This window comes from Triticum aestivum, chromosome 1D (genome assembly GCF_018294505.1).
Source record: "Triticum aestivum cultivar Chinese Spring chromosome 1D, IWGSC CS RefSeq v2.1, whole genome shotgun sequence".
In the NCBI taxonomy this organism is placed as follows: domain Eukaryota; kingdom Viridiplantae; phylum Streptophyta; class Magnoliopsida; order Poales; family Poaceae; genus Triticum; species Triticum aestivum.
In genome coordinates, this window is record NC_057796.1 from 19972160 (window position 1) to 19988741 (window position 16582).

A 16582-nucleotide genomic window follows, 5' to 3' on the forward strand; every position below is an offset into this window, starting at 1 on the left:
TCAGCCAGAGGACCTTGCTCACACAAAGAACATGTTGGTTGAGTATACCTAAATAGATACGTTTGGAGACTTCAGTTAGTCTCTCAATCTCCTTAGTGATTTATTTATTATGTCCATTATATGAACATGATTATTGTTGTCATCATATATTGTATATCACAATATATTGTATCAGCACTTTGGTACAAATACATTTGTATGTATTCTATATATCTGACAGTGATTTTCATATTGAGAATTTTTAAGTATATATATAGATTTTTATGGGGGTCAATCTAATGAAAGATGATTTGTGCCTTGTGGACATATGCACCACGAACTCTATACTCAGGGAGGTGAAATGTTTCCACTCTTGTTGAGAGAAAGGAGATATCTTAAAATCGCTAGACGCGATGGGGTATTTGTTGGCTCAACTCAAATCATATTTACTGTCCCTGTGGGTACTCAAGTAACGTCAGGATACTTTATTGCTTCCGGGTTTAACTCGTACCCTACTAAACTATAGAGGTATCCGTCAAAATAGTTTCCATAGCGAAACTTATGATGACAACAAAGAGGACTAACTTCTCTTTACCATATGTGACGGATATGGCAAGCACATTCTCTATGTATCATCTGGGTTGTACTACACATACGACAAAACCCGTAGCACATGTTGCGTACGAGATAGTTTTCCATAGTGTCTTTTGCATGACAAACTTGACATTTCTGCTTTGGTCATCATTGACATTGGGTTGAAACTGAAACTATCAGCAATTCCAATGGCTTATGATTATTTTGATGCTAAATTCTAACAATATTTGGATTTTGTGTGCACTACATGTGACACAGGGACGCAAATTTTAAGGCTCGCACACCTTAAAGTGTATGCTGAACCACTCAGACACCTTAAATGCATCAAGTTGAGGTAAATGGCTCTTCCCAACCATTGAGTAGACTATTCAGGTATTCCATGGTTCTAAATGACATATCTACATGATGGTCTTAAGTGTGTGCTTTATCCACATGAAATCATTGGCTCATTATCCTGAACATCAATTACAATCAAAATTGAATGGACAACGTTGTAGAATTCTCCTTGCGTGCCTTCACTATGGCCCTAGGATTGAAGTTTAACACTTTGTCCTATATGTCTAGACTCAAACTGGTTTAGTAGAATCCTTTATCCAAAGAATTAAGCTCATTCCATGATCTTAACCTCATAATTGCAACTTACCAACTTTACGTTGGAGTCATGCAGTTTTACACGCTCATGACCAAACTGCATAATGTTATTCCCCTCTATCTTTGAAACGTGGAAATCTACCAAGTATTTCCCATCTGCGGTAATTCGGTTGCATACCGATATCACCACCCTGACAACATCATTGGCCCCTCAACATATATTTGGGATCTATGTGAGGAATAACTGTATAACCGTCAATACCTCATGCCCCTCACATGGGTAGTTAATCAAGGTCAGTATGTTGATTCAGTGAGGAACATTTCCAGGCATTAGGGGGAGATTTCAAGTATCATACATAATGCCAGGAAATTAGTGGAATGCTCAACACATTTCTGCCTCAAGTCCACGTACTCAAAGATCTGAACCATACGTTCAGAAGATTTGCAACACATTGCAAATAACCTGCCAGATTCATTTACTAAAAATAAAGGTGTCACATAATCCTACAATCCTGCCAAAATATGCCCGAAAGAGTGGAGGTACCAACAAAACCACTCAACTCCCCTTCACAGCAATAGGGGGAGAAGTATGGCAATAGTACATCAGGATTCGGCTTCTGGCAAGCAAGGATATCGAGGCCTCTGAATCAGTAAATGCAAGTCAATTTCACGTTGGCAGACACCTAATGGGTAGTATACACCCAGTGGACGGGCAACCCAGGTCATAGTGCACACAATGACCGGGACATCGACATACCTGACTCAACCGCATTAGAAATTGCGAACAGTCGCCATGGGTAACGATATTTCCATCAACTCTATATTGATATATAGATTCTGGAGAAACATATAACCGGAAGTCTACAATTGTCGACATACATTTCTCAACTAGCTAGATTGAAAAAACCTTTCACATGATTCAGGTCCAAAGACCATGGTCATGGCGAAGTGCGAACAACACTCGGACTGAACTCGAGCAAATGGTATAATCTAGGTAGAAATAATCTTGCTCAATAAAGGGAAAGGTATTCACATAAGCAATACCTACACCAGTTTTCTTCTAGAAACAGAATTGAGAACAACGAGGTGGTGAAACATAGAGCAAGTATTGTAGCACAAGGGTTCACGCAGATACCCAACTCTTCTCCAGAGGTGAAATCTCATTCCGATAACTTATATCATTGGCAGTACAAAATCATCTATCTATGCAGTTGATAGATGTAGTGATAACATATCCATGTTGATCACTAGATCTAGACATAGATGGTTCCCAATGGAATCTCACTTCTGAATCGAAATGCAAAACACAACATACACCATGTAAAAACCAATAAGTCACCATATGACTTATTGTTGTCGGTACATTTTGGTACAACCGACATAGTGAGTTCCTTATACACAAGGATTACTCCTACAATAATGATTACCCATGCATGTCTGTCATACACAGGGATTACTCCTGCAATTACGAAGCACATGATCATATTAATGGCGGGTTTTGAGATGAAGGATTGGGTAAAACCTCGAGCACCTTCACTCATACATTATGGTACACCATGTTGTCTATATCCAAAATATATTGGAGAAATTCATTGTGGACAAATCTTATACATCCATAACTCGCATGGCTTCATTCTCTAGACGTAGAGAAAGATCCATTAAAACCATGAGTTGAATGGAATGAGATATTGGGACACAAAGTTCCATATCCTTATGCCATTGGACCCACCAAACACAATTGGTTGGAAGTCAAGAATATCTTTCGATATCTCCAAGGCATCAAAACATTTTGTCCGAGTCTTTCAGTTTCAGAGAAATCTGGACACCAATATCATTGGATCCATTGATCAGATCCCTACTATGCTAGATCATAGACATGTGTTCCAGCAAGGTGTGGTAGCCATCCCATAAAGGTCTTCAAAACAGACCTCGTGGCTACACCCACCAACCATTATCTCAAAGATAATGTTGCTTGTGTTGTCTGGATGCAAATAGGTTACATAGTAAGCAATATCACTATATTGCTCATCTTGCAAATCAAATCACGTGACAATCTCATTGATTTGTCTATGAAGTCTCTACCAACTTGAACATTTCATAAACAAGTTCATTGGAATTGGTATTCGACGACTTCAGGATTTGCAAGTATCAGGGGGAGTATCTTCCTGAATTACTCCCGTTCAAAGCATCATATTATACTCCTTTTTCCTTTATGAGTTTACTTTTACAGGTTCTCATCAAGGTTTTTAATGAGGTAATATCAACATGAGATCATATGTCATACTTTCTGTTTTCCCCACCGGGGTTTTTAGGAAAGTATACACGACAAATTTATTGTCCTCTAAACTCTATGGATTTTCTCATATCGAGTTAAAAGAGACAATTATTATGATATGTCATATCATTTTCTCCTTATATTTTTCCCACTGGGTTTTAAAGGAGTTTTCAATGACATATCAGACCGCACTCTTTTCCCTTATGAGCGTTCCCTCAAAGTTTCTCATAAAAGGTTTTAACGAGGCGACATATGCAATACTTTCTATTTTTCCCCACTGGGTTTTTTAAAGAAAAGTATACAAAGCATATTTATTGTTCTCGAAACTCACCAATGAGTTTTCTCCTTTCTCAAAGATTTTCTCATATGAGTTATCAAGGAGACAATTATTATTATATGTTGCACTTTTTCTCCTTATTATTTTTCCCATTGGGTTTAAAGGAGTTTTAGCAACATATCTGCTCTATTCTCCTCATATTTTTCCCACAGGGTTTTTGGGGAGACTCTCGATTATACAGAAGATTTCTCAAGATGGAAGATCTATATACAAGAAGTTTTCAATGATGAAACATTCAAGGAGCGGTGTTGTACAAGGGGGAGTGTTAGGAATTAATTAGTAGATTAATTAGCACATGCTAATTAATGAATAGTCATTATTAAAGGAGTGTGTCCAACCCCGAAGAGTCATGTCCCTTTTTTTTTTGTTGCCAATAGGCACCTGTTCTAGAGGGATGCCTTCAAACAGACACCTCTTCTTCCCACCTCTTCGAGATGTATATATACTTGAGAATCAATGAAAACCAGGATTGATTGTCCTTTCGCTTTGAATCTCGTTTTACTCTAACACTCCGTTCACTCCCATTCCGGCACTCCCACGGCAGCTCGCGTGAGTGATGGCCGCCGGAGACGAGGCTGGGAGCGACTCCGGCAGCGACGGCGCGGGGCCTGGCCAGGCGCCCTCGAGGAGACGACTCAAGATCTGGTAAACTCCGAGATTCCTATCAACTAATTCGGCGGATCCATATCAAAGCTCGTGCTCTCTCCCGATTCCAGGTCCTGATGTTGCAGTTTGGTTAGGGTTCTGGTCCCCGCGGCCGCCATCTTCTTGATTCCGCGCACGCAAACTGCCCACGCTGTTAGGACTGGTCACGCTGTTAGGATTTTGGTCCAAGCTGTTCGGACGCGATTTCGTTAGGGTTCTTGATTCACCTCTTGCCTGACGACATGCTATCCGTACTTTTTCTGATGGAACTGCGTGACATGTTTGCTTGATTTTCGCTGATGGGTTAGGATTAGTGTCGCCCAGAGGGGAAGAGGGGGCGGCCCTGGGCCGGTAGCTTATAGTAATTCAGAAGAAGGTGTGTTTGTTTTTTCCAGAACAGAGGAGTTCTTCCACTTATAGTAAAAAGTCAGAAATGTATACAAAGATTTGATTTCTTGATTCATTAGTAGAAACACACACTGCATTGATTAGCTGCTCTGAAATTCTCACTTTTGTTGATAAATTGCGGGTTGATTATAGGTGGTTTGCTTGATTTTGACTGAAGCATCAGTGTAGCTCATAGCTTAATTCAGAAGAGGGTATCATTCTTTTTTCAGAACAGAGTATTTCTTCTACTCATAGTACAAACTCAACCGTTTCTACATTTTTTTTTCACGGTGGAAACACGCAATGCAATGTGATTACCTGTTTTGGAATTCCTACTAATGTGGAAAAGATGTGACTTTCTGTGGACGGATCAGGCAAGAAACTTGAAATGAACAAGGAGAATACTGTTGATGATTGCCTCTTAAACTTTGAAATTGTAAAAGCAAGTTAATTACATTAGATTTGTGGTCTGGACATAATTATGTACCCTCTCTGCCTGATTTCGTTTGTGGTAATCTTGTTATACAAAGCCTGACAAGTATTCTTTTCTTCTATGAAGCAGATGTCGTTTGCCAAGAAGCTGCAGACACACCGTCCACAATCATGGTCAGCCCTGCCATCAGATCTTGCTGGTCTGGTCCTTCGTCGCCTCCCTTCCCATGCCGACCATGTGCGCTTCGCTGATGTATGTCACCATTGGCGCTTCTCCAGACAAGAGCATTGCCTGCCCCCACCTTTACCATGGCTTGCATTCCCTGATGGAACCTTCTTCGGCCTTCCCTGTCGAGAAGGGGCAAAAGAGTCCTTCAAGCTCCACAGCAGTGCCAACTATTGCATCTCCTGCGGTGACTGGCTTGCCTTCGCACAAAATGGCACCTGTTTCCTAATGGACCCCTTCTCCGAGATCACCTTGACGCTTCCTAACCTATCTTCTTTCTGTCTTGTGGATGAGCCTGTTGGAATTATTAATGGTCGTGATGTCCTGGATGAAGACATGTCTGGTTCTCTGCTACAGATGGATACTGCGATATCTCTGCGCAAGGTAATCAGGTGCTCGGAACTCGTTGTTGCTGCCATCGTTGAAATTGGGCCTCTTCGCACTGTTGCGTACTGCCAACCGGGTTCAACCTCATGGTTGGTGAGTGAACTTGGCAGCATAGGGTCGGTCATAGATATGATGTTTTATGAAGGTATGTTGTATGTCATTGACGAGTTCAACGACCTTTTGGCAATCAATGTCAGAGAGGACAATGATAATGGCAAGTTAAGGGTATCTTGGATCGAGCGTCTACTTGATGGTGCCCCCTGTGTCTTAAAGTTGATCCAAGGTGGCATCTCTTACTTCGAGTCGTATCTAGTTGAATCTCATGGTGCACTACTGCTGGTACAGAGAACAATATTTGGTGAATGTGATAATAACACGATTGGTGGTATCAAGCCAGTAGGGATTGAATTTGAGGTGTGTCAGCCAGACTTCCAGTCTCGAAGTTGGGTGAAGGTGAGCAGTGTTGGGTGAAGGTGAGCAGTGTCCAAGAAGCTCTCGATGTTGTCTTAGAATGCAGAGTTACATGCCTACACTAGAATTGTACAAGTGAGGCTTTCATCCACTCTTGAACATCAAATGCGCTCATGAGTCTCATGACAATGGCGTTTCCTGACTTCAAACAGTCAAGGGTGTGTACCTGATGCATTGCGACCAGCTGGTCATGCTTTGTAGAATTATAGTTCAACATGAAACATAGAATGTGGTCCTCACTGTTAGCTATTACACATAACCTGCAGAACATAATTGCAACAGCAGAAGTGCAGGACCATGAGTTTCTTCACTAATACACAGCACCCATGAGAAGATAATCCATGATCAAGAACATGGCTATATAGTTATAGTTAGTAACTGGTTGTAAAGATAATACGAGTACAACCATTATAAAATTCACCTGCATAACCATCATCAGCACTACATCTTGTGTGCCATGAACCCTTGGTATTCCTCTATCTTCATTTTTCAAAATCTGTGTGCCATTGCAGCAGCATGTATGCATCATGGATGAGAATGTGGAGTCTTGATTATTCATAATGAGAGCGTGGCCCAATTTTGAAGATTTGCAGATGTCTCTATTCTTCCTCTTAAATCTGATAGTACTTTCTAGTGTAGATATAACAATTAGATGTTCCCTTGTAAATGGCTAACAATTTTAAACTTGGATGTAAATAGGGAAGTCAAGTGAGGCACAGCAAGCTACATCAACATTTTGCAGGACTAAAAAATCAACTAGTACACATGATTTCGTTGTTTGTCAATCCTGGTGCTGATGTTTGCATTTGATTCAAGCATGCAACCAAGAATGGAATGGAATGGATCAAGTAGAAAGGAACCGGACCTGACCTGGGTGGGGAAGTACCAGATGGTATGTTGACCGTGTGATCAAATCTTTTTTTAGATTAAACCTTAATGCACGGCCGAGGTAATTTTAAAGGATCAGATCTGTAATTAAGCAGCAACGGGCTTAAGAAGTTGTCAACGTAACGAACTATCTGGCACTAACCTAAACGCCAATCGACCGGTGAAGCTTCCCACACACGACAGTACGCGTATCAGGTGGGTTTCGTTCGTATCTTCCTGGACGATATAGATTCACTTGCCCCCAAATATAAAAGACAAACATTGACGTTGATATCTAGGTGTGAGAAGGGAATAGTAAATAAGCTTAGTTATCGTGGTCTCGTGGATACCGTGGCGTAAGGACTTGGCAAGAAGTTCACAGTCTGGCATGTAGCATTCGATCATACTGTATATAAGAGACAAACTGTACGTGAACATTTCGAAACCATTCGCAGAAATAGCAACATAAGTGAGCAAGAGCTGGGGCTTTTAGAAGAGAATGGGGCTGCCTCTCTCAGGTGCTGTGCAATGGTGGGGTGAGTGGCAGCTCCAAGTCCTCACTCTTGGCAGCCTTGGTCTCCAGTACGCCCTCGGTATTTTTGCCATCTTCCGCAAGCCAGGTGCCCCACCGTGGGTCAGATTTTTCACCTGGCTCGCGTTCCTGGGAAGCGATGCCGTGGCGATATATGCTCTCGCCACGCTCTTCAACCGGAAAAGGTATAATCAGCTACCCAGCTCTGTCTCTGAGCATGACAGATATGGTCTGCAGGTGCTGTGGGCACCTATCTTGCTGATGCACCTTGGCGGGCAGGCTGGCATAACAGCCTATAATATCGAAGATAACGAGCTATGGAAGCGGTATATTGTTACCGCGCTGTCTCAGGTCAGTCTTGTTAAGTTCTCTTTTGCGGCCCATATTAAATTTAGTATTAGTCAATGGGAGCTGTTTTTATTTTTCGTCACGCTATACACATTTTTATCTCTATTTTTCTGAAAAATAGATGATGAAAAGAAATAGTTTTGATGTGCCATAATGTTGCACAATTCCGCATTACATATTGTGTAATATTGTCTGCTATATGTTATTAGCGGATCGGATTTTTTCCACAGCACCATATGACCCCAGAGAATGTAAGATTAGTTTGGAATCGAAGCAGCCCATTCTTAATGTTAAAAGAAGAAATATGTACGATGAATTCCTTCAAATAATATTATTTTTTATATGACTAAATATACTTAGGGAACTTCTAAATGTTATGTATGAACCGTCCTATCTTTGCTATATAATATATTTCATGTCCTGCATGATTAAATTACTAACTATTAAATGTGTGTATATTTTCACCTAATATTTTTAGTCTTGTAAAATAAGTAAAAGTATATGACACATAAATGTGCGGGTATATATTCCATGTTACAATTGAATACCAAGCACATGTCAGATTTTGGTAATATGAAAAAGGTGTAAAACTTGATCTTCGCACAAAGGTTATAAAAAATGAAGTGTACTATATGTAGAAATTACTAAATATCACTCCCTCTGTTCACAAATATATGATGTACTGTATAGGCACTTTTAATAGATATATGTAGGTCATATTGGAATATTCCAAACATCTTATATTTGTGAATGGAGAGAGTATTAGTTAATATGACTTCAGAATGATGCCAAGTATCCATGAATTATTGTGGAAAGAAATACTTGATGGATATTTACAGTAATATTAGATTTGGTCATCAGAATATTAAATCGGCCAATATTACCTTCAAGGCTACTCTAGGAGATTTTATTTCAATTTTTAACTTTGCCAATAGTTTTTCTTAGAACTTCAACTTGATGATGATATAGAAGAATTAACTTCAGGCGTACTTTTTCAATAAAGGGCATAGAAAAAATTTCATTTCAGAAATGAAATTGGTAATACAAGGTAGGGTTCAATGTCATTTTTCACAAGCAAAGACATTGAGCCTCACAATGAAACCAACAGAGCCTCAACATCAAAGAAATTCATAACGACAACTAACTACTACTACACACACACCACATCGTAAACTCAAATAACTATATCACAACCAACTATGTGAACAACCCAACTATAAATTATTGTATATGCATGTGTACAAGAATACTATATACATGTATATATTTGAGCTTTTGACATCACTAGCTTCAACTGCTAGGGCCGCCACTAACTACACACACCACATCGAAATACTCAAATAATTACATAGCAACCAACTATGTGAACATGTTGCATCAACATATACAACAAGAACATGATCCATCGACATGTTGCCCACATAAGATGGCGATCCTTCTCATCATCGTTCTCCAACCCTTCCTCTAATGAAAGATTTCAACCACTACCAGTTGTAGCCTTTTCTTCTCCGTGGTCAATCCGCTTTTCAGAACTTTGGTTTCTTGTGCCATGTCCATATTCTTTTGTTTTGCTCTCTCGATGACTTGTCTAGCATCTTCTCATCCATATTGGTCCTCGAGCTTGTTCTTATTTCTCTATCCATTGCATCATCTTTGATAGTTTTGTGTCCTCTTTACCACTTCCCATCTTGTTCTGATCATCATAGTGTGGTTCACCGGCCAAATTTGTAGATATGTTGTGTATTGAAACCTAACCCCCCTAGAATAATCTAAAAAATTAGGTCCCTCACTTTGCCAACCTCTTCAAATATACTCCTATTAATTTTATAGTCACCTTATGATCCCCTATCTCATAGGCTTGTTATTATATTCATCATCTAATATAGTTTTACCATCAGGCCTTGCCGTATCTTGCTTGATAGTATACAAATCATCTCTTGTTATTCGATTGTAAAATCAAATGTTTTTATGAGCTATCATCTTATGTGTTAAATCGATTCCAATTACTTGTCACCTCCATTTGACTGGATTTCACCCTCTTTATCCATACCATTGTTGATTTATATAGTCATTGATCCCATCCATTTGCACTCCCATTTGACCACATTGTGACATTGTCTTCTATCAAATTTTGCTTCCCTCACCACCACTATTTATTATTTCTTCCTGCACTCACTCTCATTCCCTCTCTATGCTTGACCACCACCCCATCAATAATTCTCCCTCCTTCCTCAACATATTCCATGTGCAGAAATGTCCTATAACTATAGGGATAGTATGTTAGTTCAGAAACACCGGGTATCCTAGCAGTATTCACTCCCATTGGTCCGGATCACTTCATTAACTATCAAACCTTCCACGTCCAAACGTAGACAGTACCAATCAATGAACTGGACGCCCATTTGTAACAGAGCACCATGCAAATCATCCAGGAGACGAGAGGAGCCAGAAACTCTATGACGCCAAACCACCATCTATCTCCATAGGGGAACCATTCCTATCTCCATCTCCATCGACATACCGAGCATCCCTTAGCCATTAGCCATCTTATAGAGATGGCCGAACCCTAACGTCACGAGAAACCCACTACTAACCCTAGTCGCTGCCTCCTCTAATCTCCTCGCTCCCGCTGGAGTGCCGTTGGGCAAACCCCGCCAAGTGGAGTATTGTGTGGGTGCCCCGGTCAGTCCTTGTGCGTACGGTCCCCACCATGGCGGCGAGAAGATTTGGTGGGGGTGGCTCAGCTCGGTGGCATGTCTCACCTCCGGCTATGACCATCCTTCTTCCCAGCAATACCTTGCTGGTGGCGGCTCGTTCTCCTGCCACGACGCGTCGTGATGGGGTGGGGTGGCAGCCCTACATCCTACCCGTGGAGGTCTTGGTTGCCTATGGAGGTGTCACAATGTTACATTTTCTTCGACCGGATACGACCCGATCTAGCCCGTCGGTTTCTGCCGACGGCAACGAAGGGGAGGCACGACTTCCGATGAAAACCGAGCTGACTCTGGTCTTGGCTGTCGATGGCGGCGTCTATGCATCGTTACAGTGTTTGCAGTTCTCGTCTACTCGATCGACCTATTCGGGGAAAACCCTAAGATCTGGGTTTTCCGGATCGAATGATGGTGATGCTTGGCGTTGTCCTCCCTCTTGAGGGCATCATTTTGGAGCAGTATGTGGAGGGGTCAAGAGGTCGAGTGACATCGTACGTATAGCGTCGACGACGGTGGGTTTCGGCGGCACATCATAGTGGAGTCTCAGTGGCGGATGCTTCTAGACCGTCGAACGCAGGGTGTTGATACATTTTGGCGCTATGGCAACATCGACGGCTGGTCTAGCATGGATATTGCGGATACCTACCCTGGAGATGGATTGACCGCTTGATGGTGGTGGCGGCATCTGAAGCATGTGCATGTGCTGCATGGTTAGGGTCTACTGGACCGGATGTGTGCTCCCCGTATGCCATGTGAGTGGCTTGATGATGACCCTGGTTCTAGATGCTGGGGTGTTGTGATGGCATCCCTCGTCGAGTTTGTAGGTATGAAGTGGTGGCCTCGATCGGATTGTTTGATGTATATTTTTGCTAGATCGTTGTAAACTAATTTAATAAAAATGGATGTGTGCATCTTTTGATGCCGTGGCCGGGGGTTTCAACCTCCTTTTCTAAGAAAAAACTGTCAATGAACTCACTTCACATAAATCATCTTTATGCATTCAAGTTCCAGAAACCCTAGAAACTTTAACCCACACATAATATAGTTTGTTGTATATACCTATTTACTAAGGTCTCCACTTACAGATATTCACCACAATGCTACTGCCCTTGGTCCAAAATGATAGTCAAACATCTCTTACATTTTTTTCTCTGAGTCAAATATCACCGTTTTGTATACACATTCCCTGGCTTGTCATTCACCACCAACGGGACTTGCAACTTAAGATCCTCGCACTACAGGAATCAGCTAATTTGCCGTCTGTGGAGCTCTCTGCGTTAGCTTTTCATCGGGGCTGACGACAAAGTCGTATTTGCTGTCCATTTCTTTTACAGACGGCAAAGACATACTTTATCATCTATTATTTTTTTACTGACTGCAAATATGTACTTTACGGTCTGTTTTTCTTACAGACGACAAATTGACGGATGGCAAACTTAGCTCTTTGCCGTCTGTAAAAAAGCACAGACGGTGAAGAGCTCACCTTGCCGTCTGTAAGAAGTATAGACGACAAAGAGCTCACTTTGCCATCTGTAAAAAAAATACAGATGACAAAATATGTCTTTACCGTCTGTGTTTTTTTATAGACGATAAAGAGAAAGCACACCACACAGATCGATGATGTGGCTGCATCCACACGCACACCACAAATCTCCCACACACGACACGCCACCATGCCCCTTTCTTCCTCATCCTAATGCTCATCTCCCACCTCCCCTTCCTGTTGGACCAAGCCACCACATGTCTCCATCTCGACCCGACGCCCACCTCCCCACCTTCATTCCCGTCGGGCCACCCATCTTCAACCTTGGGGACGCCAGATCCGGTGAGATCCACCGCCGACATCGCATCTCCTAGTGCCCCCACCCTGTCCTCACCCATGGTCGTCCTCTCACCTTTCCGTCAAACTCAGGCTGATCCTGCCACGACTGCCGCTCCTGGCGACCACCGGAGACAAATGAGCTCCCTCACCTTGTCGGAGTAGTAGAGGAGGAGCTCCACGCCTCCACTCCCTCCCCAGCCATGTGTCTCCCTCGGGTCTACGGGGGTGACAGGGAACTGTGTCAACGAGTTCTTCTTCCCTGTCCCAGTTTTTCCACCCGCGCCCATGTCCTCGTCTCGTTTGTCCACCGGCATGAGCTTGGGCATCCACAGAGTACACTAGGCAGTGGTAGAAAACACGCGCGAGAGAGAGAGAGAGAGAGATGTGATGTGAGGTGAGGTAGAAATGATACGAAAGAAAGAGGAGGGAAAGATAGAGGGCGACAGAGCTCCAGTGGGGTCGTCGGTGGCCGGATAGCTCGGCTCCGGCGAGGTCAGGAGCGGGGCTGTTTCCTCGATCCAATTTGGATCGACCTCTGCGGTTGGGCGCCAGGTTGCTGTGGGCACTTGTGGCCTCTCCTCCACGACTGCCCCGCCCTAGCATCAGTTTTTTAAATAAAATAAATTCTTTGTCGCCTGCAACTTAGTCCGGCTGACGGCAAAGACTGCATTCGGCTGATGGCAAACATGATTTTGTTTGTCTGTTATTTTTTGGCTGACGGCAAAGATGGAGATTGGTTGATAGCAAAGTCTTTGCCATTAGTGCGATGAATTGCTGACGGCAAAGCAGCGCTTTGCTGACCCACTTTGCCATTAGCAAACTCACGGCTAAATTTTACCGTCTGTTTTCAGGCCTGTGCCGTCTGTTTCCAACAGATGACAAATTAGATGATTCCTATAGTGTGAATAGGTTGATCAATTGTGACCTCCCCTTCTATAACTATCACCGCATTCTCACTGCCTCCCTAGACTGATCCCTTGTCTATTTTTCTACATGTCTACGAACCTAGCATATGAAACACCTCGTTAGCACTTCCTACCAGATTAACCACTCGGGGCACTTTATTTTACATCCCACATTTTCACTAAAACACGTGGATCCCTTACCAAAATCCACACAGAGAAGAATTTCCTTATAGTCCCTCATTGAATGTCCAGTCAACAAACATTTGTAGCAAGTTAATTATGTTTTTCCACTTTCCCCTCCAGCGGCTATAGTATTAACACTTCTACACCACCAGACTAAGCTCGATTAACTCATCCATGTGCTTGACTTCTAGTTAGTCCTGTTAGGAAATATGAGGCCCACATCGATCATGCGAAAACAAACCATCACAACATTAGACCGAGGTTTGTTTACGAGGTTTAACAATCAATGTGTTATCCCTAGGGCATGACTGTGGGTTCTCCTCCTCATGTACTAAATCAACATAGTACACCCATGACAAAAGTCGTCGAGGCCATCAGACAACATTTCCAACCAACTACCATGGCCAGCCGATCACCCCTACCATAAGAACCTGACCATCCTTCTTGTAACCTATAGCTTGCTACCAACTTCGTCTAACCTATTCTGTCTACCCCGTGGCGCCTTTATATAATAGGCCATCCTTACATGTGCATGACTCAAATACCTATCCCTCCGCTAATTACCAGTCAGACAATAGCAAAACTTTCTACAATATTACATCTATAAATACACCTTGGAAAATATGTCCTCATCATCTTGAAGCCGACATGCATGAACCACAGTGTACCTTGACTTCACATGAGTCATGCAAATGTAACCCCCTTCTTATTTTAATTATAGCGAGTTGCCCTAAAATAACTAAGTTCATTTGTGCTCTTACTTTTGCTCTCCAAATTTCCGGAGTATCTCCATTCAAGGCCATCACGCATGACCATAAAGTCACCCTATTCAGAAACATTGTTGTGTGGTCACCCTAGTAGCTTGTTCTCTGGTCTGCGTGAGACTGAATAATTCTCATATTGGGTACAATTGCCTAAGCTCACCACCATCACTCTTGTTGGTTGCTTGTATGAAACTTGAAGTAATTCAGCCATTGCGTTTAGTCATCTAGAATGAAATTTGCAATTGTTTCGTCCTTTACTCAGGTAGTCTTTTACATGCCCCACAGCTATAGGAATCCGTGTACTTTTGCATCTTTTGTCCTCACTTGGAATGTGCACTGAATAAAAAGGAATTTATGGTCATGTACTCTTCAAACTTTTGACATTCCATACTTTCCACAACTCTCAAATTCTCCATGATCAACTCTCGTCCATCTCCCAGTACCCGATAGACTTAGTCATCAACTTGGACCCGGTACTTGCCATCACCGCTTCAACACCACTCCTCACTTCTCTAACTACACGTGTACTAGTCTGTCACCGTGTCACATGCTTGCCTCACACCTCACAGATATCAATGTGTCGAGCCTCTAATATTCCAATCGAATATCCTGTTTAGCGATCCACACCTCCTCGACCCCCTAGGAAACCAATAATCATGATTGACCAATGTCGAATTCCACACCCCATTGCTTGGACAACTGACCTGCAACACTATTCATGTCCAACTCATTTTTTTCTGAATAAGCCAAGTGGAATTTTTTTCCAAATTCCAGATCCACCTTGAATGTGACTCCATGGTGGATAGTTAGTCCATTCTCATGCTCGATTAGATAACAAACTTCTATTAGCAAAGAGACAAACGGAGAGAACTTCCTCATCGTATGGAAAAGAAGAAATACCAAACTAGAAGATCACGAAAGACATAGAGACACCGAGACACAGCTAATTCACCAGTAAAGAATGCATTAAGGAGGAGTGACAAAAATAAGCAATGCATACTTGTGAACATCTGAGAAGGTTCAATTTTTTTACTGAATGTCATGCACATGAAAGATATAAAAGATAAAGCTTTATGGGAAACTGAGATGCTTGTAGAGTTTATGTACTCCCTCCAACGCATATTAATTTTCATTGATTTAGTACAACTTTGAGAGATATTTGAGGGAGTCATATTTATGAGGAGAGATATTTGAGAAAGAGGTTCTAGATCACTAAAGGATAACCCAATGTGGAGATACTTTGGAGAAGAGCTATCAAAGTATGGGAAGTTCTAGAGAAATATATTCTAACTATAGTATGAAAAATATCTAGGGCTTGTATGAAATTTTAGATAATTATTGAAGATATATATTTGAAGTAGGATGATTAAGATGATGGTAATTTTCATGCACCCAGTGATATTTATAGATATGGGTTTCAACCACCCAATGTAAACTGAGTTAAGAAGCCAAAAAAGCAAGGAAGCTAGGAGCAACCAAGTATGAGAGGGTGAGAATGGCTATGAAAAAATAATCATAGTATAGTGGTAGGTAGCCAAGAAAGAGTTTACCAACTTTGAAATATTTAATAAATAGTTTTCGTTTCCCTCCTTTCCAGCTAAGATTGGAAATCCTAGTTGACCCCACTGGATGAGAGTGTGATCCTCAATAGTGTGAAGGTCCTCAAGTAGTGTGGGTTGCACATCCACCACGTAGCGGGTTCCCTATACTAGGTGTTAGAGTGGAGGGAGCCTTGTATTTCCGTTCTAGCTATATTCTACTTATACTGAATAAATATTTTACAACTATAAATTATCAAATACATTATGCGGTATTAATCTAAATATTTATATTGCACACATTCAAATCTCATTTAAATATATTGCAACTGATTCCCGTAGCAAAGCGCGAGGTATCATCTAGTATACCTAAATAGTTGATCCCACTAACTTCATTTTTTTAACATGCAACTATGCCAACTCACCATGTAACCATGCATGCCCCACTTAGTTCAATTCACTCAACATGCAATTATGTCAACTCACAATGTAATCATGCATGGCAAAAGACACACCTTAATATGTATCATGCATGCTACTCATATTTAAATAAAGCATACAACTATAATCATCAAATATAATAGACTA

General features: G+C 41.7%; 1 protein-coding gene across 1 annotated transcript in view; it reads left to right on the top strand.

Moving 5' to 3' along the window:
• The first annotated feature begins 4272 nt into the window (after positions 1-4272).
• Positions 4273-16582, top strand: part of LOC123163488 (uncharacterized) — a 22366-nt gene continuing 10056 nt past the window's right edge. The window contains exons 1-2 of the mRNA XM_044580981.1: positions 4273-4421; positions 5371-6267. Coding sequence (XP_044436916.1) covers positions 5371-6267 — 897 coding nt within the window. The 5' untranslated portion in view covers positions 4273-4421. The remainder of the gene's footprint in view (positions 4422-5370; positions 6268-16582) is intronic.